Raw genomic sequence first — 25,806 nt, 5'->3', positions numbered from 1 at the left:
CTTGATTTTCTAACCTCTCTTTTAATGATGGTGCCAGCAGTTCCACAGTCAAAGTTCAACTGGCGGCAATTTCTCACTATCACATTGGTCAAGATTCTAACCCTCTTATGTCAGCCAAATTGTGTAAAACATTTCTTAAAGGTACTTTCCTTCTTAGGCCCCTATAAAACAAGCAGTTCCTCCTTGGGACCTTTCTTTGGTCCTACAGGCCTTGACCGCTCCCCCTTTCGAGCCAGCTCTGTGGATCTCAAATTTTTGTCCTACAAGACAGCCTTTTTGGTAGCCATTACATCAGCCAGGAGGGTTTCTGAACTTCAAGCTTTGTCAGCTAAACCTACTTCCTTGGTTTTTCATCCGGACCGTGTCTCCCTCAGGACCAACCCGTCCTTCCTTCCTACATTCGCTTCTGAAGCAAACATCAATCAGTCCATTAACCTCCCTGTTTTCTTCCTAAGTACGAAATCAAATGTGAATATAATCTACACTCCTTAGATGTTCACAGGCAACTTAGATTTTATCTCAACAGGACAGCGGTCATAGGCAATCCGACCAGCTGTTTATTTCCTTTGCAAAATTCAATTTGGGCAAGCCAATTTCTAAAGTTTCTCTGTCCGCTGGATTTCACAGTGCATTTTATTGGCTTATCAAGCGTCAGGAAGGCCGCACCGGGGTGTTCATGCTCATTCAACCGGTCAGTATCTACCTCGGCAGCCTTCAAGGCTAGGATTCCTCTAGATGATATTTGTGCAGCAGCCACGTGGGCTTCATCTCATACATTTATTTCTCACTATAAGTTGGATCTTGCATCTAGGGGTAGAGCATCCTTTGGCTCCAGGTGCTCGGAATATCCTTCCATGATGGCGCCCAAGATTCAGGTAGCTGGGGACTCTGTCCCACAGGTTGCAGACAAATGAATATCCTACTTCAGATTTAGAAGTTATGTACTCACCATAACGTTCCATCTGAGTAGGTGTATTCATTGTCTGCAACCATCCCGCCCTCCTATCCCCTGGCCTTTCAGTTTCCTGCATATTCCTTGTTACCCTTTTTAGGGTATTGTTGCTTTGGCAAACTCGATCTGAGGTCATGAGGGTAGAGCAGGGCATTATGGGTGAGGGGAGGAGCTGAGAGCTTGGATCCATAGCTGGATAACCATGCCGGTTCGGATCCGATATCGGATCCATAACCCACAGGTTGCAGACAAATGAATACACCTACTCAGATGGAACGTTATGGTGAGTACATAACTTCTAATTTTGATAACCAGGAAGTTGGGCTGGCTCCTGAATTCTTAGCAACATGTACTTTTGTAGTAGAGGTGTACTTGTAAAATCTAATCACATGCATTTTCTTGCCTCTTGTAGGTGGCTATGGCAACCAGCCAGGTTTTATTCCAGCGGTTCTATTACTCAAAATCTTTTGTAAAGCATATTATGGAGGTAAGAAGAGTGCATGTGGTGACTGCATTGCATTGAGTGACAGATTCTGAGAATTCTGTTATGTTGCAGTTTTCTGTTTAATGGTGGATTAAATCTGTTTGAATATACTGAAGCTGAATGCAGAACAAAAATAATGCAGTTTAACATGAATATAGTGGCATAAACTCAGGAGATTGTCTGGATTATTTGCTCTCGTGACATCACATGAAAATTGAGCCTCTTGCATTGATTGACCGACAGTCACCTGGATTCAAACAGCTGTGATGTTTGCGAAAAGTGGAATGTAATTTTTTTCTTGCAGCTATTTTGTGTATTTGAAGCACAAGTGTTCTTAATTTAGTAGTAACGCTGTTTCTCATAGTTACTTCATGTCATTCGTTGTTATAATTGTACAGAAACACACGTGGGCAGTGTACTGCATTTTTATTTAAAGCAGGTGTGATGCTCCTGCACTGGCCCAGTAATCAAGGAGCCTGAATCCTCACCACTGGCAACAACCAGGGGGCATTCACACTGGAGGACAACGACAAGTTAACACAGTAAAGTACAATTTCCCTTAAGAACACACAGATCACAGTCAGTCTAGGGCTGGTTTCTTCCTCTTTCTCCAGATCCCTACTGGCACAGCTATAGGGGCGAGACCTCAGCCGAGTGGCCATGCGAAGACCTCCAGCACCCTCTCCGTCCAACCAGTGCTTTGTGTCCCTGCCCAAGTAGCTGACACACACACACACACACACACACACACACACACACACACACACACACACACACACACACACACACATTCCTCCCCATGTTATCATCTCAAGAGAACATGTCATATCGGCACACTCGAATGTGCAAGCCGAAAATGCGGCATCACTGGAACCATATGACATCCCAGGTTGCCTTTTAAACAACTTAAAACATGACCTAGCAGACCCACTTGGATCCCTGTTTAACCACAGCCTGTGAGCTGGCTATGTTCCAGTGGAATGAAGAACAGCAACAATAGTCCCTCTGCACAAAGTGGTACCATCAACCGACTCTGGGAATTATAGGCCTATAATCTTGACTAGCCTCATCTGCAAGACCATGGAAAGAATCCTTAGTGGAACTTGACAAGGACATAGGTAATCTCCAAACTCTGGACCCAACCTATTTTGAATTTGTTAAAAGGTAGTTCATGCCTGCTAAACATAGTTGACTTTTTTTTTTTTCCAAGAAAGTTACCAAGGCCCTAGAGGAGGGAAAGATCATGCATACTGGCTATCTTGACCTAGACAAGGCATTTGACACAATCCTCCATTTGGGTATTGCAACGAAACTCTTCCAATTGGAGGTTTTAAACCCTACATTACCGTGTGGGTAGCTAACTGGCTCACTGACAGGACACCTACTGTCAAAGTGGGTGACTTCACCTCTAACAGAAGACTAGTCACCAGTGGCATACAACCGGGGTCTGTACTGGGCCCTTTAGTGTTTGGAATTTTTTTTTTTCCGAAGTCCAGGCAAACTTGGATGGCCTGTGCCTGACCGAGTTTGCGACTATTGCAAATTGGGAGCAATCATGGAGTCCCCCAGTGATGTTAATGTACTGCAGACAGGGTTAACGCAGACAAAAATGATTGATGCTAATGCCATGGATTCAAGCTAAATGCAAAAAATGCATCATTATTCCATTTGGGAAAGCTGACATCCCTGTAAATTACATTATAGACAGCTCCCCCCCCCCCTACGTGTAGACCCAATGGTATGTGATCTGGGTACTCAAGTTGATAGTAATCTGAACTTTGACCACCGCGTATCCACAGTAGCAAGGACATTTTATGTTACACATCTTATAAGTAAAGGCAGCCCTTCTAGATAAAAGATTTTGTTGTTCCATTATACTCACCCTCATCAGGCCAGTAATTGAGTGTGTTGCTCCCTTTTGTGTACACCTCACCAGACACCTGCAACAATTGGAGAGACCTCAGGTTTATTGCCAAGAAATTACAGGGTACACAAAACAAGTTTTGCATGGAAAGGCTGAAAGACCTGTCACTATGTATTCCATCTCCTATGGGTTGCTAAGGGGTGACCTTTGCCTGGTTTACAGGGCAATCTCTGACTGGGCCCTGATGAAAATGTTACACATTTGTAAATCAAACTGCAGGAGGGTCACTCGGTCCATGGATCTTAACCTAGCCTCTGACCAGAACAGGTCATGCTAGAGGGAGAAATGCATTTCCCAGTGACTGACACTTCTCTGGAAAGTATAGATGTCCTTCATGGATGCATCTGCAGTCATAACAAATGGGTTGTCCTGTCGTCAGACAGCCCTTCGGTCGGCCGGATTCCAAAGTCTGGGTCCGGCTTCGGCTGATGTCGCACTTCACCCGACGTCATCTCTGCTGGTCTTCGGGTATAAAGGCATCAGCCGACGCCATTTTCCTCAGTCTTTCTTGCCGCGTGGCGAAGCAGAAGCTGTTCGCAAGTGCCAGTCGGTCAGATCCAGAGATTACTACTACCGAATACTACTTCGAAGACTTCTAAAAAGCTAAGTACCCCGTTGGGGCTCTTTCTTGCCTCAGCCGATGTCAGAAAAAGTCAATAACTGTTTAACTTGTGGGAAACAAATACCTCATAAAGATTTCCACTCTTACTGTCTGCCTTGCTTAGGCCCAGACCACGACGTAGCAGCCTGATCGCCTGTGCTTCCTTCAACCGGCGAACGCTTAGGCGTCGGGTCGGAGTTTGCTGAACAGTTTTTCGCTCAGATTTTGCGTACATTATGCCGTCGGATCCTCCGACTACCCAAATTGTTAAAAAACACAAAGAAAAAGACCGACACTCGCGGTCCGCGGTTTCGGACGAAACCACGGTTAAGCAAGCCACGAGTGTCTCTGTTTCGGCCGAAACCGAGAAAACTGGTCAATCTTCAGCCGAATCCATGACTACTACTGAGGCTCCTGCTACCTTACCTGAATCGGCCTCAGAAATTTTGCCTACAACTGTGGTTTCTAGTGATTTATCAGACACCATCCCTTTGGATGTCTCTACCCCAGCACGTGGTGCTGCTAGACCCCCTGCAGCCATGTCTATCAAGGCCTTTGCCAGGGCTAAAGCAGCCAAATCTGCTAAATCGGTGCCTGTTAAACCCCCCTCACACAGGCCCACTTCTAGTTCACAAATGCTTACTCTGGCAGAAGATTTAATATCGTTGATTAGGGGATCCCAATCTCACCCAGACAGGGCCTCTCAGCCCCCAGAAAAGAGACCTAGAGCAGAGCCCCCCGAGCCAGTGTCCTCTGATTCTGCGGATGACTCGGACATTACAGACCAGCCAGAGGATCCTTTTTCTACTTATGAAGACTCCGATGCTGAAGAATCCATTCCAGCTGCCTCTCCACCAGAGGAATTTTCCTTTGGGGAAACCTTACATGCCATGAGAGAACAATTCCAATGGCAGGGACAAGATTTCTCAGATTCAAGAAAAAGGCTTAGGACTTTTCTGCACTTACCACAACATAGGCCCTTAGCTATACTTTCTGTTCTGCCTGTTGTGGATGATGCATTTAATGATGTCTGCACTGCTCTTGATTCTTTACCTCCAGCCCCTGCCAAACCAGATAGATTTTACAGGGTGCCAGACACTCATCACCACCTATACAAGGCCCCACTTGCAGACCCCGAAACTATTTCCCAGGGGCCTAAGGCAGTAGCCTCGACCACAGCAAAACCCTATTCCTTCTGAAAGGGAATCCAGGTCCTTAGAGATGGGGAAAAAGTTTACACCTCTGCTACTCTCTCAGCTAGAGCTTTAAACTGTCAGTTTCACATGATCCAATACCAAGAGTTTATGCTTGATCAGTTAACTAAAAAAACTGTCCTCTGATGAATCTTTAGATAAGAAATATGTTTTAGAAATGGTGAATAACATCCAACAGGTTAGTAACCATTCCTTAAAATATGGCTATGATGCACTGGAGGCTTCATTTAGATCAGCCATGACTGGCACAGTGATAAGAAGGCATGCATGGTTGAAAGAACAGGTCTTACCGGATCATGTTAAAGCAAAGCTATTAGATGCTGCTATGGATAAGGCCAGTCTATTTGGTACACCTGCCCAGCAGGTAATGAAGAAAATGGAAGAAAAGGCAAAATCTGTACAAACAGTTAAAGATTTCTTACAGGTTCAGCCCCCAAGGTTTAGCAGGAACTGGCTTGCCAAAAATTGGTCCTTTCCTGACTCCACAAGATCCCAAAGGGGCAGGAATAGACGCTCTAGAGGCAGAAATCAATCCAGAGGAGGTGCCTACAGAGGACGACAGTGGCAAGGCAATAACCGAGGCACAGACACAACCACTGCCACTGCAACAGGACAATCACAGTGACTTGGCTCTAACTCCGCCTACCAGGGAGCAAATAGCAGCACCATTAGGCGGAAAGTTAGCCTTATTTTCGAAAAATTGGCACTATATCACAAAAGACAAGTGGATTTTGCAAACCATAGACCAAGGCTACCGCTTCCACTTCCACACCTTACCAGTAAAAAGAGGAATGCCAAACCTGCCTCCAAATCAAAAAAATAGAAGCTCTGCAGCAGATAACGGAATTAACAAAGATGAGAGCTGTGGAAAGAGTACCAATAACAGAACAGGGCAAAGGATTCTACTCCAGACTCTTCCTAGTACCAAGAAAAGAGAAAAGTTGGAGACCTATTCTCGACCTGTCCATCTTAAACACATACATCATTGTCCCAAAATTCAAAATGCTGACCCTACAGCAACTTCTTCCCATGCTGGGCAAGGAGTGTTGGCTGGTAACTCTAGATCTCAAGGAGGCATACCTGCACGTCCCCATTCGACCAAATTGCAGAAGATACCTCAGATTTCTTGCAGGATCAGAGCATTATCAATTCTCAGCATTGCCCTTTGGCTTATCTACTGCACCCAGAGTATTCACAAAATGCCTGGCATCAGTAATCGCTCACTGCAGAGTACAGGGAATCCAAATTTATCCATACCTGGACGACTGCCTGTTACAAGCGGACAACAAAAGCAAGCTGACAACACATTTACAAAGGGTCATTTACTTGCTACAAGCCCTGGGATACACAGTCAATTTACAAAAGTCAAGGCTGATACCATCCCAAACAAGAACATTCTTGGGCGCAGAATTGGACACAGTAAAACAAATGGCATTCCTAACTGCAGAAAAACAAAAAGAGCTCCCTCTTTACTTCTTGGCATTAACAAAGCAGAACAAACTAACAGCAAGAAAAGTTCTGCAGGCCTTGGGCTTCATGGCATCATGCATAATCTTGGTCCCACATGCCAGACTACATATGAGAAAGCTACAGTGGTACCTAAAGAATTTATGGTCTCAACACAGGCACAGCTTAGAAACAGAAATACCACTAATCCCATGCATGGTGGGCTCAAACATGCCAGTCAAACCCAGGCTTACCCTTCCACAACTTTTGAGCAAGCCAAACCATCACAACGGACGCCTCAGACCTAGGATGGGGGGCGCACATGCTGGACAAATGCATACAAGGATTGTGGACTCAGGACCAACTGCACCTGCACATAAACCAAAAAGAAATGCTGGCAGTAAAACTGGCAATCCAAAAATTCAGACCATTCCTCAAAGAAGGCCATTTGATGATAAGGACAGACAACACCACAGTCATGTGGTACATCAACAAACAGGGAGGCACTCATTCATACCCCCTATGCAGAATGACTTTGGACCTTTGGAATCTGGCTCTCAGCTACAACATCCAGTTACAGGCAATATTTGTACCGGGAAAAGAGAACACCCGAGCAGACATGTTAAGCAGAACCACCTCGGATGCTCACGAATGGATGCTACACCCGGACATCTTCAAGGCCATCACAAAGAAATGGGGAATGCCACAAATAGATCTATTCGCTTCCCCACTCAATCACCAGCTCAAAAAATTCTGCACAAGGACATTCCACCCACTTGCATGGAAGGTGGACTCTCTATCCTTCAGCTGGAAAGGCCTGACAGCATATGCATTTCCACCTCTTCCCTTGATGCACAAGGTACTACTGAAAATCAAAGAGGAACGTCCAAGGATAATCCTGATAGCTCCGAACTGGCCAAGACAACACTGGTACCCTCTGCTGAGGAGCATGTCTCGGGAGAAAATGTGGTCAATACCCCTGATGCCTTTGATGTTAACTCAGAACAACTACAACATCATGCATCCAAACCTAAAAACCCTGCAACTGACGGCTTGGAACATCACATAGCAGCAACTAACCCAGATCTTTCCCAAAGGGTTAAAGACATTATCCTTGAAGCCCGCAGACCTTCAACAAGAAGGAACTATGCAGGAAAATGGAAAAGGTTTGTCATTTGGAGTACTGAAAGAGGAAAAGATGTGTCTAACATAGATATTGCTAACATTCTGGAGTACTTGGCAGAGCTTCTACATACAGGCCTGTCCTATTCCTCCATCAAGATACATGCATCAGCTATTTCAGCAGAATACAGCTTTGATCCACCTGTCTTTTCACATCCTCTACTCAGGCAGTTCCTCAGAGGGATCAAGAATGTAAAACCTCCTAGGAAACCACCATTACCAGCATGGGACTTGAACTTTGTGCTAGAAAAGTTGACACTCCCTCCGTTTGAACCAGCAGCAACAGCAGATCTACAACACCTGTCATGGAAAACTGCTTTCCTACTGGCAATTACCTCAGCAAGGAGGGTTTCAGAACTACAGGCCTTAATGGCAGTGCAACCCTTCCTAATCTTCCATCAAGATAGGGTGTCCATGAGAACTAATCCTACATTTATGCCTAAGGTGGTATCCAGAGTGTCTTTAAACCAGGCAATCCACCTACCTACCTTCTTTCCCAATCCACAAAACAGAGGGGAAAGAATGCTGCATACCTTGGATGTACATAGACAGTTACGCTACTACCTGGACAGAACCAAAAGTAACAGAAAAACTGACCAGCCTTTTGTAGTATATGCAACAGGAAGGGAAGGAAAAGCAATTTCCAAACAGACAATCTCCAAATGGATAGGAAATTGCATAAGATTCTGTTACTCCTACCATGGAAAACCAATTCCACAGAACATAAGGCCTCACTCTACAAGGGCTACAGCCACTACCACAGCTTTCTTACGAGGAGTGGCAACCAAGGACATTATTGAGGCGGCTACTTGGACCTCCGTGCATACATTTGCCAAGCATTATAATTTACCTCTATATTCTAGATCCCGAGCAGGGTTTGCCACTGCTGTACTGCAAGGGATCCTAACCACACCATAATTTTTCTTCCTCCTCCCCTAGTTTGGCTATGGTATTCTACCCATTTGTTATGACTGCAGATGCATCCATGAAGGACAGTTTTGTACCTACCATAAATGTAGATATCCGAACTGGATAGCATCTGCAGTCAGGATTACCCTCCCTCCTTCCCCTCTGTGGTACTCCTAGGGTATTTACCCTCCTAATAGCTAGCTGGGGGGGAGTCTCTTATGGTGTATTTGTTTGTATATATGTACATACATGCTTATTTTTTGTGTTTGCCTTCTACTTTTTTGGAAACATTGGCATTTCTCCAAAATTTAGACTTCCAAGAGGGCAATTGGCATCTGGGGCAAGAAACACTGAGGAAAATGGCGTCGGCTGATGCCTTTATACCCGAAGACCAGCAGAGATGACGTCGGGTGAAGTGCGACATCAGCCGAAGCCGGACCCAGACTTTGGAATCCGGCCGACCGAAGGGCTGCCTGACGACAGGACAACCCATTTGTTATGACTGCAGATGCTATCCAGTTCGGACATCTACATTTATGGTAGGTACAAAACTGTACTTTATGTAAAATCTTACCGTAAAAGTGGATGTCCTTCTCTTCACTATTGCAGTATTCTTGAAAGAAGGAATGTCCCGTCCTGGGCAGTCTGTCATTCGGCCAGTATGGTCGAGCTTGAAAAATATGTTTGCTCTGTATGTGACATTTATGCTCCTTGTACAGAGTGTAGGGCATAAAAAGAACATACAGACGCAACTACCCAGAACTGAGTTGCCCCAGAAGAGAACAGTTGTCATAGGACAAAGGGGCCCATGCACATCCAGAAGGAAAAAGCGTAGAATAAAAAAAGAGTGGGTTGGAGGGAGGGAGCAAATTCTGCAACGGTGAAGAGAAGGACATCTGCTGTGTTATGGTAAGATTGTACACAACTGTATTGTGTCCTTCTATATCGTGCCCTTTTATATCACTGTTGCAGTAGTCTTGAAAAAAGTGAGAATAAAAAAGCTCATAAAACAGAATGAGAGATTGAAGGCTGATAAGAGCTCTGCATTTTCAGCTAAACCTTCTCTGGCCCTGGAAACTATATGTACAGAAGGCCAAGTATCTGCTTCAGGGTTGGAATTTGTGTCCAACCCCTTGAAGAAGGCACCAGAAGAGGGAACGTCGCTAGTAGAATGAGCTCTAACAGAAGCAGACAGAGACTTGCCATAAAATAAATTGCCTTAGATATCCAGGAGGAGATGGTTTGCTTGGAGACGGCCAAATCCAAACACCTGGGATGAAGGGAAACAAAAAGCTGATCAAACTTATGAATAGTTCCAGTTTTATCCAAATAGGACCTGAGCTGTCTGTGCAAATCCAAGGTATGCAGGTCCCTCTCGGTAGCAGACTGAGGAAAGGGTGGGGGGGTCACTTTGGGCATAAAAGAAGGGATACCCTGTCCATGTGAAAAAACAAAAAAAAGGAATAGCCATATGGGCCTGGAGCTCAGAAGCCCTCAAAGCAGAAGTAAGAGCCAGCAACAGAACTGTCTTCCAGGTACAGTGTTGCAGTGAAGCAGAATCTGCAGGCCCAAAAGGAGACCATGTCAGTTCTTCCAAAACAAAATTAAGTTCCCAAGGAGGAAGAATAGGTTTTCTTGGATGCTGAATATGCAGGATGCCTTTAAGAAAGGGCAGACAACTAGGGATGGCTGACAAATGGGCTTTCACAGAAAAATATGCCAAGCCAGTCTGGAGCAATGCACACAAGTATGAGAGTACCACAGGGACCGCAACTGAACAAGAAAGGGTCCTGGTTACGATCATGGCACCAGACCGAAAATCTCTCTACTTTTGAACATATAAGATTTTGTAGTTGAGGGCTTCATTGCCTCCTTTAAAACCCTGAGCATGTCGTCGGAAAAGATCATGCCTGAAAGAGATCAAAACCCTGTCGCCCACGATGTCAGCTGCAGAGTGGACAAGTGGGGATGGATGAAAGAGCCTTGTCCTGTGTGAGTTCCAGCCGGTGAGGTAATTTGTGAAGATTGCCCCTGGCCAGATGCATTGAGGAGGAAGCCAGTGCTGTCGTGGTCAAAAGGGAGTCACTTGCAAGATTTTTGGAGAGTCCAGCTGAGTCTTTTGCAGGACTCTTGGAAGTAGAGGGAAAGCGTAAAGAAACCTCCTCTTCCATGGAAAGGATAGGATGTCCGTTTTCCAGGTCAGATGGCATGGCACTCTGGAACAGATGAGTGGAAGTTGCCTGTTCAGAAGGGAGGCAAAAAAAAAAGTCTACCTGATGAATACCCCACTGATGGACACTCTCCAGGAACACGTCTCTGTGCAGCATCCATTTGTAAGCTTGTGTTTTGGACCTGCTCAGAGAGTCTGCCGCAAGATTGTGCTCTGAAGGAATGTATACTGCCTGAAGAGTTGACTGAGAGCCCTCTCCCATGTCTGAAGTGCTGTTCTGCAGAGGAGGTAAGATTTCATGGCCACCTGCTTGTTGACATACCACATCACTGTATTGTCAAAAACATTTTCAGACCAACTGGTAACGGTGTCCGAACTTGCGGCAAAAGACGTTCTGGGTAGTTGTGTCCAACGTCCCTTTTATGCCCTGTATTCTGTACAAGGAGCATAAATTTGACGTATGGAGCAATCGAGATTCTTTTCAAACTTTACCATACTGGCACGGGTGGTGATTTTCCTGGCACAGGACATCCCTTCTTTGAAGAATACTGCAGTAGTGATATAGAAGGGACATCAAGCTTTCAGTTCGTATGAAAGAGCCCCCCTCCCTGACCCTCTTCAAATGCAATCTGGATTAATGGGTGGGTGACAGCAAATTCACTCTTAGGTTGGTTTGCATATCCTTGCTGGACAGAGAAGTTGGCATTAACTACTGTAGACACTTAACCTCTGTGAACTTCTCCTAACCACCGACAGCTGGGCAACTCAGGATAAATATGGCTAGGCTTGTAAGGGGTGTAGGGCTGTTAGCGTAATAACCTTCTATGAACCTGATGCTTTAATTGGTTTTGAAGTAGAAGTGGTGGATGGGAAGTTATTCCGTGCATTTTTGTGCATGCAATGTAGCATTTGCCTCCATTAAGACCCACACACACCATACTTTATTTTACTTGTTTGGGTAGCATTTGAAAGGGGCTCACCCCCCCCCCCCCAAGGTAGAACGCCATTAATGCCAAGTGTTCAAGGTTTCACTGTGCTTGATAACATTGTCAACAATTCCTACATGATTTATTAAATTCATAGTTGTTAATTTTTGAAGGTTTATTTTAGAACAGTTTTTATGGCCTTGTATAGATAAGAGTACGGTTGCCACCCCTCCGTTTTTTTCCCCAGACTATCCGGAAATCAAACTGATTCCCCGGTAGTCCGGAAACACTGTACAAACTCCGGTATTCTGTTTCAAAAAAGGGAACAGACTATCGGAGTTTGTAAATTGGCTGATTTACTATGCTTTTCTGTAAAAAAGCATAGTAAATCAGCCGAAAACAGGCAGCAGGAATGGGAAAAGAGGGAGTTTCCCACTAAGTGATGTCACAAGATGGGCGGAATATGGTCGGGAGAGGGGGTGGGCAGGGTTGGTGGTGATGCGAGGGGTGTGGCTTTACTCCGGTTTTAGCCACAACTAAGGGTGGCAACCCTAGATAAGAGAGTATCTTCCTTTATTTAAAAAAATGTAGTCTTATCGTGTGTCAGTTGAGATTAGTCGCCGGTACTGAGATTAGATCCCGTACCTATCTAGTTGCATGTATTGTAGTGCTACGTATTTACTGCGTGTGTACCACAGAGCTTGTATAAATACTTTTACATACTGTCGCATTCACCAGTGTCTGGCCTTTGTGATCCTTTCTCCCTGCTCCCATTATTCATTAATGTAGCTAGGCTTAGTCCACTGCTGGTGATGAAATTGACATTTCAATTCTCAACAAGCATGTCATGGTGCAAATAGTACAGGTGTGTAATACCTGGGGTTTGGTGATTCTGTGCTCCGTTATTGTGTACAGCAGTTCACTGAGGCAAACAAAATAACTGAAAACTGGTACCTTCCTTATCCATCAGTACATCAGTAGTTTTTCTTTGTAATTTGAAACTCCTTCACTTTGTTAGCTTCTTGCTATCCTAGGGAGGTACGCCTCAAATTTTTATCCATCCTCATCGATATCTTGATTCTGAAGAACATTTTTTTCCACCTCCTTATTGTTCGCAATTCAGTCATGTTCTTCGTTTTTCACTGTTGCAGTCATCACATTTGGGTTATCTGCTTGCAGTAGCCCTCAGTCAGTCTGGTTAACAAAGTCTTGGGTCCTGCGTTAGTTGCTGTCCCTTCTTCCATGACGTCAGGTCGTCAGGGGTATAAAACATGCAGCAGACGCCATTACATCAGTCTTTCTTGCTGTGTGGTGCCCGAAGCAGAAGCAGTTCGCAAGTGCCGGTCGGCTGACTCCTGAAATTTTCGTTTTCGAGTTTCAGAACCAAAGTCTTCAACTAAAAGCTAAGTACCCCGTTGGGGAAACTTTTTCTTGCTCTAAACAGATGTCAGTTTGTTTGTGTCTTTCGGCTTTTCCCGGTTAGGGGTCGCCACAGCGGAACTCCGGTCCGCTAATGATTGGTAGTGGATTTTTACATACCCGGTTACCAGCCCTGACGCACAACCTTCAACGAAGGCACACCCCATTCATGTATGCCTCCACACAGAAGACGCTCTAGCTGAGAATCGAACGGGACAGTGTCTTGCTATGAGGCGACAACGCTACCGCAGCACCACCACCGCAGCTAAACAGATGTCAGTAAAAGTAAATAATTGCATTACTTGTTTAAAGCAAATACCTCATAAAGATTTTCATTCGTACTGTATTCCTTGCCTAGGCCCTGACCACGACGTACCTCGCTGTCAGTTTTTTGTGCCTTATTTAAACCACAAACTATCCGTCGTCTGTATATTTATGCTTCTAAATATTTTGGTGCTCAGTTTAATTATCCCGATATGTCTTCGGTAAGCCGTCTGATTATCTTTGGGTTTTTTGGAATGTAGGTAAAGACAGAGACGCCAAGGTCCACAGCTGCCAACGACACTTCTCCTAAGCCAGTCACCAGTTCGCTGGTACTTGGGTGCTAGGTGCTTTTGCAGCCCCTGATACCTGCTACTTCAGATTCGCAGGCCTCTACTGAGACCCATTAGGAGTCCTGTATGCCGCGAGATGCTTCAACTGTGGAACCTGCGGATGTCTCTACCTTGGATGTGTCCAGAGCCACTGTGCAGGCACCAGCTTCTGAGGGTGTAGTCAAGCCTACTGACTTGCGTATTAACACCGACGCCGTCGTCTTCTTCAAGGCCTAAAACTCGAACCATGTCTAGAAAACTGACGCCCAGACTGCATGGTCAAGCCTCTATGCCTAAAAAACAAATGATAAGAATGGTTTGAAGACCTTAATCTGATATTGTTGATCCTCGTTCATTCCTTACGTGTGGGTATTGTTCCGACCTTGGAACTGAGCCGGCCATCTTCCAAGCTCGCGTCAGCTACAAACTCTCGAGCTAAAACTCTTACCCAGAATTCCCCTCTCCCTGTTTCCCCAGATTTCGTTTGCTGCGTCACCATTCGGTCGTGTCAAGCTACTTCTCATGAGCTAAAACAGCTTTTTCTCACAGAAAAGTTGTTAGACTGTTTTCTCTTACCCTATCGCATTTAGCGACTGTCCTTTCTTGAATCCTCTCTTCCTTTCCTCTACCTTTATCGCGAGGTAATTTCTTTTTTACCATTGTTGGTAAACTCCCTTTCCTTACCTTCGGGTAATTCTTGTACCATTGCTGGTATTTTTTTCTGGGTTTCCTTCTTTCTTTTTATCATGGCAGATAAAAAAGGTAGTCCAGGATTTAAAAGATGTTTAGATTGTGACCATAAATTACCTTCTTCAGATGCGCATTCCCTGTGTGTCTATTGCTTGAGTGTGCCTCATTTAACAGTTGACCCGCCCTGCATGATTTGTAAGAATTTCTCTAACAGGACGTTGATAGAGAGAAAAAAAAAGTTAATATTGAAGGGGCTACTTAAATCTCCCTTTTCAGAGGCTATTTCTGGGTCTGAGGCTTCAATCCCTCAAAGATCCCATAAGAAAGATTGATGAACATATAAAGGCCAAGTCTCTTCCTTCGTCCCCTGCTGGGGACTCCCAGGAACCGAGACCCAAGAAAGCTAAGCTTTCCAGTTCGGATTTGACTTCTTCAGCTCCAGCGCTTTCGGTACCTAGACCTTCGGCACCGAGGCCATTGGAGACATCTGTGACTTCGGCACTGACTAGCGTGCCCTTTACTGTATCGGTACCGAGGGGCTCCTCTGTTCAGACTTCTTTACTGGCACCGACTGTCCAGTCGATGCAGACTGCCACAATGTCAGTGGACTTTTTGACGCCCATTGCCTTTTTGGCTCCGACTTACCCTATCAGCACCGACCATTCAGTTAACAGCACCATTTATTTTTGGTTTCAGCTTTAGTGATGACAACCACTTCGGTACCGACCTTTTCGTCAGTGCAGACCATGACTTCGGCACCGATTTCCTCGGTGCAGACACCTGTAGTTCAGTCCTTTACAGCCTTCACTGCCTGTGAAGCCCCTTGATATAGCACAGTCTTCCCCCTCTATGGTTCCCTTTATGGACCTCACTAAGGAGCCGCAGTTGCCTTTGTGGCAGGAGAGTTTTGCTACGACCCAGGATGTCAGCTGTGGCGTACGTAATTTGGTGTCTCACAGCCATCCAGGGACTCAGAGTCGGCAGGCTAAGCCACTTAGGGGTGACCCCTGCCCTGGCCACTCACCCCTCTTCAGGTGGACTGGCCTTCCCGCTAATGGAGAAGGCTCTGGCGTCGTTTGGCAATCCTGTGCTATCACTCTACCCACCCTCCTCTGGACCGCATTGTACACAAGTCGCTCCTAGCGGACACCAGATGCAAGGGCCTCAGGATATACTCCCACAGGAGACCCCTTTTGCACTGCTTCCCCAAGCTTCTCCCTCTGAGGAAGTTCATCAAAAAAGCTTGTGCAATAGGAAGCGCATGGACTCCACAGAGGAGTCCCTTACTGAAGACACAGACTTTGATGATGGGGAAAGGGTCCCCTCGCTCACCCTCTGAGGTATCCTTTGATAATATTCTTGAAATTCTTAAACAGAGAGGTGACTGGCAGCCCTCGAACCCAGTCTGTGTTCCTGCAGGCCTTTCGCGCCTCCTGGGTTACTCCACCTGCCGACGAACTGGTCCGGCTCGTCGTGCAGCATGCGTGGAAAGCTCCTGACACCATTGAGGCCATTCCCCGGAGGCCAGATAAAGTTTTGTCCCCTCCTGCTACTGATCCCCAATGGTCCAAAGGTCTTCCTGTAGATGCTTTGGTGGTGGCGGCCGCAACAAAAAAGGACCTGGCGGAAGAAGAAAGCCAGACTGTCCATCCGCCCAACAAGAAGTCCCGGGCTCTGGACAGAATAGGGAAGCATACTTTTGCAACCAGGTCCCTAAACTATATGGCACACTTTACCAGGCCTCAAAGATTTAATTTCTGAGTTCTCTGAAACTTTGGCTGGTGCTGTGTCTGATGAGGTCCATGACAAAGTGGCCTCTCAGCTAGCCACCATTGAATCGATATCCAACTCCTCCATGCGCCTGATATCTCATGCATCAGAAGGAGCAGCTAGAGCGGCGAGTTCAGGCATTATTCTGAGATGACACGCTGGATGCGCTTGTGTAATTTCGCGGAACCCTTCAAGGCTTCCTTTCTCAACGCTTCCATCGAAGCCTCTTCATTGTTTGGACCCAAGGTTAAAAGCACACTGGCCAGATGTGAACAGGATGGTAAGACCCTTTTTGTCGTGGGTTATTCCCCTCAACGGGCTTTCTCTAGAAACCAGAAGAGTGGGAAGATATGGTACAAAATGTCTCTGGGTCCTTCCGTGAGAAACAGGCCGAGCTCTCCCCTAGAGGCAGAGGGGGAAACACACAGGGAAGACTACCTTTTCGGGGCAGAGGGGGTCCGTGTAACCAGGGTTCCAGGGACTCTTTCCCTGGCCAATCCTACCAGTGCTCTTGAAGAGCGGCCCGACTGCTTTCCTCTGGAAGTGTTTGAAGGTTGTTCCTCCTTGTACCCTTCTGCCTGGCTAACCATCACCACCGGTTCTTTGGTACAAAGGATAATAACCAGAGGTTATCATATTCCCTTCGATTTTTGTCCCGCTCCCCTAACAAACTTACCCGACGTTCCACCCAGTCAAAGGGAAGAAGCAGCTTTAGAGATTTCAAAATTTGCTAAGAAAGAGTCATCCAAATAGTCCCTCCAAGCCAAATAGGATCCGGATTTTACTCAAGACTATTTTTGGTGCCAAAGAAAACCGGGGAATGGAGACCAATTTTGGATCTCAGTGTATTGAACAAGTTTGTAAAAGTACAAAAATTCCAGATGGTCACAATACAGTCTATCCTTCCGCTTTTGGAAAAAGATGATTGGATGTGCTCGATAGATCTTCAAGATGCGTACTACCACATAAAAGTGGACAGACCATCAAAACGATTCCTTCGCTTCTGTGCGGGAGCCAGTCACTACCAGTTCAGAGTACTGCCCTTCGGACTCTCTACAGCCCCCAGTGTTTTCACAAAGTGCATGGCAGTCGTCGCAATTCACTTGCGACTTCAAGGATTCCAGGTGATGTTCTTCGTGTTTCACTGTTGCAGTCATTACATTTGGATAGTCTGTTGGCAGGTTGCCCTCAGTCGACCTGATTAACATAGTCTTGGGTCCTGCGTCGGTTGCTGTCCCTTCTTCCATGACTTCAGGTCATCAGGGGTATAAAACATGCAGCCGACGCCATTTTCATCAGTCTTTCTTGCCGCGCAGTGCACGAAGCAGAAGCAGTTTGCAAGTGCTGGTCAGCTGACTCCTGAAATTTTCGAGTTTCAAAACCGAAGTCTTCAACCTAAAGCTAAGTACTTCAACCTAAAGCTAAGTACCCCGTTGGGAAACTTTTTCTTGCTCCTTACCGATGTCAGTAAAAGTTAATAATTGTATTAACTTGTGGGAAGCAAATACCTCAAGGATTTTCATTTGTACTGTATTCCTTGCCTAGGCCCTGACCACAACGTGCATTGCTGTCGGTTTTGTGCTAAATGTAATCAACACACTATTAAGCATCTGTATATTTTTGCATCAAAATATTTTGGTTCAAGATTTAACTATCCAGAATGTCGTCGGTTAGCAATCCGACTGCCGGCATACCTAAAAACAAAAACGCAAAGAAAAAGAGAGACCGTCAAGGTCCAAAACCGACGACTAAGCTTCTCCTAAGCCAGTCGCCGGTATTCAGTGAGGCGCTTTCGCAGCCCCTAATGCCCGCTACTTTTGATTCGCAGGCCTCTACTGAGACCCATTCAGAGTCCGGTATGCCGTGAGACACTTTTAAGTATTGAACCCGTGGATGTCTCTATCTTGGATGGGTCCGGAGCCGCTGAGCAGGCACCGGCTTCCGAGTGTGTTTTCAGGCCTAAAGATTTGTATATTAAACCGACGCCATCTTCAAAACTAAGGACTAAATCAACTTCTTTGTCTAAAAAAATGACGCTTGGGCCACGTGCACAGGCCCCTATGCCTAAAAAACAAATTATCAAAATGGCTGAGGATTTAATTACCTTGACCAGGGGTACCCATCCTCCTCCTGCTAAGAGGCCTAGGTAAGGCACTGATTTATGAATCATCAGATCAGGTTTCCATTTCTTCTGATTCCTGTTCTGATCAGGAGTTCTCTATTCCGCCTTATGAGGACTCTGAGGCAAAAGATTCCATCCCTTCTGCTTCTCCTCCTGAGGATTTTTCCTTTGGGGAAACTTTGCATACCATAAGGGAATACTTTCACTGGGAGAGTCAGGATTTATCAGAATCTAAAAAGAGGCTTAGGGATTTCCTTCTTCCTCAGCATAGGCATTTGGCTATACCTCCTGTTCTAGACATTGTTCATGATGTTTTCTCAGAATCCAGCATAGCTGCTGATTCCCTGCCTCCGGCTCCTAGTAAGCCAGACTGATATTACAGGGTTCCTGACTCACACAAATTCCTCTTTTAAAAAACCCTACTGCTGACCCTGAAACAATTTCTCAGGGTCCCAAGGGTGTTAAGACTTCTACTACTAAAAATCCCTACCCCTTCTGATAGAGACTCCAAGGCGCAAAGAAGGTTTATAAGTCTGCAACCTTGGCAATCAAGGCTTTAAATTGTCAATTTCATATGCTTAAATATCAACAGCATGTCATGGGCTTACTTAAGCAGAAAATGATGTTGATTTCTGACTGTGTGGAAAATAGAGTTGCAAGATTTATTGCATTCAGCTGAACAAGTTGGAAAGCATACTTTGCAATGTGGTTTTGGTTCTTTGGAGGCCTCTTGCAGGGCCGCTGTAACTGGATCTGTGATGAGAAGGCATGCTTTGCTCAAGGAGCAAAATCTGCCTGATCATGTTAAAGCAAATTGTTGGATGCTCCTTTACTACAGGACCAATCTATTTGGTAATAAGGCAGAAGAAGTTTTGAAAAAGATGTAAGATAAAGCTAAATCTATGCAAACTGTAAAAGATTTCCTACAAGTGCAGCCACCCAGGTTCAGTAGGCACTGGCCTACTAAGAACTGGTCCTTTCCAGTACCCACCAGAGCTGTTCAGGTCAAACCCAGACATTCCAAAGGCTCCAGGTTTCAGTCTCAAGGAACTTGTAGAACAAAGCAATGGGGTGCCTCCACCTCCAAATCTGGAAGTAACAAGGCACTTTCCTACGGTAAACAGCCTCAATGACTTTCCACTGCAATCACCAAGCACTTATCTTTTGGCCGCCCCTTTGGGGTGAAAACTGGCACTTCATGCACGAAACTGGCAACTAATTACCCAGGACAAGTGGGTTTTAAATATAGTATCCCAGGGATAGAGATTTCATTTCCAGATGTTGCCAATCCCAAACAGATGGCCAGATCTGCCTCCAAATCAGTGGGCAGAGGCCCGAAAACAAGTTATGTCCCTCATAGCATTTGACACCATTCCCCATTCAGGTATTATTGATAAGCTCACCAGCCTGGGCATAAACCCTTGCGTCATAAGATGGATTGCAAACTGGCTCTCAGACAGATCCCATAAAGTAAGAGTAGCGGGATCTATGTCCGAATCCAGACCAATAACGAGTGGTGTGCCTCAGGGCTCTGTCCTGGGGCCCCTCCTGTTTGGCATATACTTCTCAGAAGTACAGGCAAGCACGGAAGGGCTGTGGCTGACTAAGTTTGTGGACGACTGCAAACTGGGTGCTGTATTAGTCTCCGGCCGACATGGAGGTCCTCCAGAAGGGCCTAAAAACGGAGTACCTGCAAACTACAACATACGAGGTAATCCCCTGAAATCTGAAGAAGAAATAAGGGATCTAGGGACCCAAGTAGATGGTCGGCTTTCCTTTGATGACCATGTTGCCAAAGTGGTTAGAAAATCCTTCTATGTGACCCATCTGATCACGAAAGGGTTCGCATCAAGATCTAAGGATGTAATGGTGCCCCTCTACTCTTCCCTCATCAGACCCATTATTGAGTACAATGCACCAATTGGACTGTACCTGGCTAGACATCTCCAGCAGCTGGAGAGACCACAGAGATAGGTACCAAGAGGATTACTGACCTCAAACAGTTGCCCTATGCAGCACGATTGAAAAAGCTAAGACTGTTCTCCTTTGCATACTGCTTTCTCAGAGGCGATCTCTGTCTAACGTACAGAGCCATGTCCAACCCAGAATTGTTGAACATGCTCCATCTTAGCAAAACCAAATCTACTCGAGCTACACGCTCTAGGGATATAAACCTCAACACAACAATGAATAGAACATGCTGGAGGGATAGATTCCCTTCGCAGAGACTTCCCTTACTATGGAACAGGGTCCCGATCTACATAAGACAGAGCCCCTCACTATCACTCTTCAAGAGGAACCTTGATGAGTGGATGGGTAACAGAAAGTTCACACCGGGGATCACAACAACAGCACTACTAGATAGGGGGGCCAAGGGTACTAGCTGCTAGTACAAGGGTCTAGGGAACTACTAAAGGGGCGGTGAATACCGCACAACGTGGCTGGGCTAATATATGCCTTCGGGCAGATAGCTCAGTACCAACCTATGAATATGGGGGCTACTCAACCAGAAAAGGAAAAGGGACAAGGTTTTTATTCAAGGCTTTTTTTTTCCTGGTATGCAGAAAAGACAAATCATGGCATCCAATTCTGGACTTATCCATTCTAAATACATTTCTGGACATTCCAAAATTCAAGATGCTGACTCTACAACAGTTAAAGCCTGGTTGGTAACTCTAGACTTAAAAGAGGCTTACCTGCATATCCCAATCAGGGAATCTTGCAGAAGGTACCTCCGCTTCAAAGCAGGCTATTTGCATTACCAGTTCTCTGCACTGCCCTTTGGCTTATCTGCTGCGCCTAGGGTATTCACAAAGTGCCTGGCACCAGTAATTGCATTTTGCAGACAAAGAAACATTCAAATTTATCCTTACCTGGACGATTGTCTAATTCAGGTAGAAAACAATGACACTGTTCTAAAACATCTGGCGTTTGTAAAAAGACTTCTAACTTGTCTAGGGTACACCATAAACGAAAAATCATTACTGGTACCCTCTCAAATAATTAATTCCTGGGTGCAAGTTTGAATACAGCTGCCCAGATGACCTACCTTAAGACAGAAAAACAAATTCAATTGATGACTTACTTCAAACAGGTGGCCACAAAAACCCAGCTATCTGCAAGACAAATTCTGCAGGCCTTTGGGTTCATGGCCTCCTGCAGCCTAATAATTCCATATGCAAGACTGCATATGAGGAAACTTCAGTGGTACCTAAAAAGCTTATGGAGTCAACATTATCGCAGCCTAGAAACAATGATTCCTATAATTCCTTGCCTGCAGCTAGAGTTCCTATGGTGGGCAGAAGCCTGCCACCAAAACAAGGTACTGTCATTCACTCTACCCCCTGCCGCCCAGACCCTGACTACAGATGCATCAGATTATGCTTGGGGGTGCATCTGGCAGGGAGATGCGTTCAGGGCCAGTGGAGCCCAAATCAAATGCACCTACATATCAAACAGAAAGAAATGCTAGCTGTACAGAATGCTCTGACAACCTTCAAAGACCATCTTCATCCAGGACAACTACTGATAAAGACAGACAACACCACAGTCATGTGGTACATAAACAAGCAGGGGGGTACCCATTCCTACCCCCTTTGCAGACTAGCCATGACATTGTGGAACACTGCCTTGACTTGCCAAATAGATCTACAAGCTCAATTCCTGCCAGGAAAGCAAAATACTCTGGCAGATGTACGAAGCAGAAATCTTATGGACCCACGCGAATGGAAACTGGATCCACAAATCTTCAGCATGTTGACACACAAATGGGGGGGCCCAGACATAAATCTTTTTGCCTCACCCCAGAATTATCAGTTGGGCAAATTCTGCGCAAGAATTCATCACAGAAAAGCTTGGAAAGTGGATGCTCTGTCCTTCAGCTGGTAAAACCGATCAGTCTATGCCTTTCGTCCTCTGCCTCTGCTTTCCAAGGTCTTACTAAAAGTCAGACAGGAAAAACCAAAAATGATACTGATTGCTCCAGACTGGTCTCGCCAACACTGGTACCCGCTCCTACGCAATATGTCACACTTTCCTCCGTGGTACCTACCTCTGACACCTTACTGTCTCAGCAGAACTAACAAATTCTGCACACTCAGCTCCAAACTCTGAATCTTGTAGCATGGCTAATCAACTAATTTTACCAGTTGCATCTCTCAGCAAACCTTTGGATGTCATTTTGGAGGCCAGAAGGCCTAGTACTAGAAAATCTTATGCGGAGAAATGGAAAAGATTCTGTGCCTGGAACCAAGCACAAGGAATAAGCACGGCCATGCCCAATATTCCTCAGATTCTGCAATATTTAACTGAGATACTACACAAGGGCCTATCTTTTTCTTCTATAAAAATCCATGCCTCTGCCATTTCAGCTCATTACAACACAGAGCCTCCCCTCTTTTCTCATCCTCTGCTAAAGCAGTACCTCAGAGGGGCCAAAAATTTAAGACCTCCCAGGAGAGCACCAGCTCCTGCATGGGACCTCAGTTTTGCTTTGAAAAAACTCACTGTGCCTCTTTTTGAGCCAGCTGTGACTGCAGATTTTAAATTTCTCTCCTGGAAAACAGCTTTTCTTTTAGCAGTTACTTCAGCTAGACAGATTTCAGAATTACAGGCTCTTATGGCAGTGGAGCCTTTCATTATTTTTCATCCGGGCAGGGTGGCTCTCAGGACCAGTCCATCTTTCATGCCTAAGGTGGTATCCAGTTTGGCTCTACATCAGACCATTCATCTGCCAACTTTCTTTCCCAGTCTACTGAACACGGGTGAGCGGATTCTGCATTCATTGGATGTGCACAGACAACTTAGATTCTACTTAAACAGGACAAAACCTCTAAGAAAATCTGAGCAACTACTGGTGGCTTTTGCTACAGGGGCAGAGGGAAATCCTATTTCAAAGCAGACCATTTCTAAATGGATAAGCCATTGTATTCATTTCTGCTATGTGCACCATGATAAAACTATCCCCAAGGGGATTAGATCTCATTCCACCAGGGCTGCATCTACTTCTGCAGCCTTTCTCAGAGGGGTTCCTACCAGAGACATTCTAGAAGCTGCTACCTGGAGCTCAGTTCATACGTTCACCAAACATTACCATTTACCTCTCCTCTCTTCTGTAAATGCAGAGCTGGCTTTGCCACTGCTGTCCTGCAGGGCCTTATCGCTGCTCCTAATTCTGTATAAATCCATCCTCCCAACCATAGCTTTGGGAATCTACCCAAATGTAATAACTGCAACAGTAAAACACGAAGAACGTAGTACAGTTGTGTACACTTACCATAAATGTAGATGTTAGAGTGTATTCACCATTGCAGTCCTTGTTACCCACCCTCCGACCTGGAAGAAGGGACAGCGACCGACGCAGGACCCAAGACTTTGTTAATCAGGCCGACTGAGGGCACCCTGCCAGCAGATTACCCAAATGTAATGACTGCAACAGTGAATACACTCTAACATCTACATTTATGGTAAGTGTACACAACTGTATATTTCCATACCTAAACGACTGGCTCATCTCCGCCCCCACCAGACCTCTATTGGAAGAAGCCCTGGCATAATCTCTCCTTTCTTCAGAAAGGCTAGGTATAACCCTAAACCGGCAAAAATCCAATCTCGCCCCTTCTCAGTCCACAGAATTCGTAGGGGTCATCTTGAATACAAAGAATTGTAGAGAATCCATTCCACAGCACATAATTCTAAGGCTAAAGCAACAACTGATCCCACTCCTTTCAAGGGAGAAATACACCGTTCTCTCTGTTCTACAGGTGTTGGGTTCCATGGCAGCCTCCATCACCATTGTCCCCATGGCCAGGTTTCACATGAGGCTTCTACAATGGCTACTGCTCACCCAGTGGTATCCCTTTCAGTACCCTCTTTCAGCCAAGATTTGGGTAACTCACATGTGCAAACAGGATTTAAATTGGTGGATGGCCCACAGCCCGTCACAATGGTTTCGTCCCTTCTCCCCCCAACAGCCCAAGGCTACAGTGACCACAGATGCCTCCCTGATGGGGTGGGGGCTATGTCAGGGACAGACAGTCCAAGGTACTTGGTCCGAAATGGAGGCCCATCTGCATATAAATGTTCTAGAGCTGAAGGCGGTGCTTCTGGTGTTGCAAGCATTCCATCCCCTGCTGCCGTCTGGGACTATTGCAATACAGTCAGACAACATGGCGGTGGTGTGGTACATCAAAAACAGGGCGGAACCAAATCTTACCCACTTTGTCAAGAGGCCATGAGGATATGGCATTGGGCGATGGCTACCAACCGTTTTCTTCTAGCAATGCACATTTCCGGGAGTTCCAACGTGATAGCAGACAGACTCAGCAGGTGTATACTACATCCTCACGAGTGTTCCCTGAATCCCTTGAGGCGGAAATTTTCAACCGCTGGGGTCTTCCTTGCTGCGGCCTCTTTGCGTCCCCGACCAACTACAAATGCAGCAACTATTTCACCCTGATTCCCCGTCCGGGACAGTCATCCAGGGATGGCTCTAGTCCACGATTGGCCCTCTGGTCTACTTTATACATTTCCACCTCTCCCCCTCATTCCCCAGTTTCTGAAGAAAGCCCGTTGGTTGAAGAGCAAAGTAATCCTCATAGCACCATATTGGCCTTGTCAGATTTGGTTCCCCTTCCTTTGGGCTCGCCTGCTAGATCAACCGTGGATTCTCCATCCAACCCTGCGGTTGATCTCCCATCTGCAGAATCTGTTTCACCCCATCTTGAACAGCCTGATGCTCACAGCTTGGCTCCTCCAATTCCCTTGATTGCCAGGCAGAATTATCTTTCTTTGCCAGTACGTGACATTCTTATTGCATCTCATAAGTCTTCCACCAAAATTACATATCTCAAGTGGAAAAGATTTACCTTTTGGCTGAAAGAAAAACAGGTTGATTCTTTTACAGCACCAGTGTCGATAGTACTGGAGTATCTAGCTACCCTATTTCAATCTGGTCTATCTGCCTCTACCATTAGAGTTCATTTGGCTGCAATATCTAATTTCCATGATGGTGTCCAAGACTCCTCTCTTATGTCCCACACATTATGCAAGACTTTCATAAAAGGCGTGAATCATCTAAAACCCCCTTTTAGTGAACCTACTCAACCATGGGACCTGTCATTAGTCCTATAAGCTTTGACAATGCCACCTTTCAACAAGCTTCTTGCAACCTGAAATATTTGTCATGGAAAACCTCGTTTTTGGTCGCCATTACTTCTGCCAGACATATCTCTGAGCTTCAAGCCTTATGCATCAAGAGTCCATATTTGATTTTTCATAGAGATAGTGTCATTGAGAACTAATCCTTCCTTTCTGCCAAAAGTGATCTCTGAAATGTCCATTAATCAAACCATTGAATTGCCAGTTTTCTTCCCCAGTCATTCAAACAAAGGAGAGTGTTGCCTA

The 25,806-nt window shown here is 45.6% G+C and overlaps 1 protein-coding gene across 1 annotated transcript in view; it reads left to right on the top strand.

The window, feature by feature from the left end:
- The window catches only part of LOC122793655 (cyclin-L1-like), a 652,856-nt gene that overhangs the window by 83,543 nt on the left and 543,507 nt on the right, over positions 1-25,806 (top strand). The window contains exon 2 of the mRNA XM_044061873.1: positions 1,365-1,439. Within this exon, the coding sequence (XP_043917808.1) occupies positions 1,365-1,439 (75 nt within the window). The remainder of the gene's footprint in view (positions 1-1,364; positions 1,440-25,806) is intronic.

This window comes from Protopterus annectens, chromosome 2.part0 (assembly GCF_019279795.1).
Source record: "Protopterus annectens isolate FY-2018-M chromosome 2.part0, PAN1.0, whole genome shotgun sequence".
Taxonomy (NCBI): Eukaryota; Metazoa; Chordata; order Ceratodontiformes; family Protopteridae; genus Protopterus; species Protopterus annectens.
This window is presented reverse-complemented; position numbering and strand designations above follow the sequence as displayed.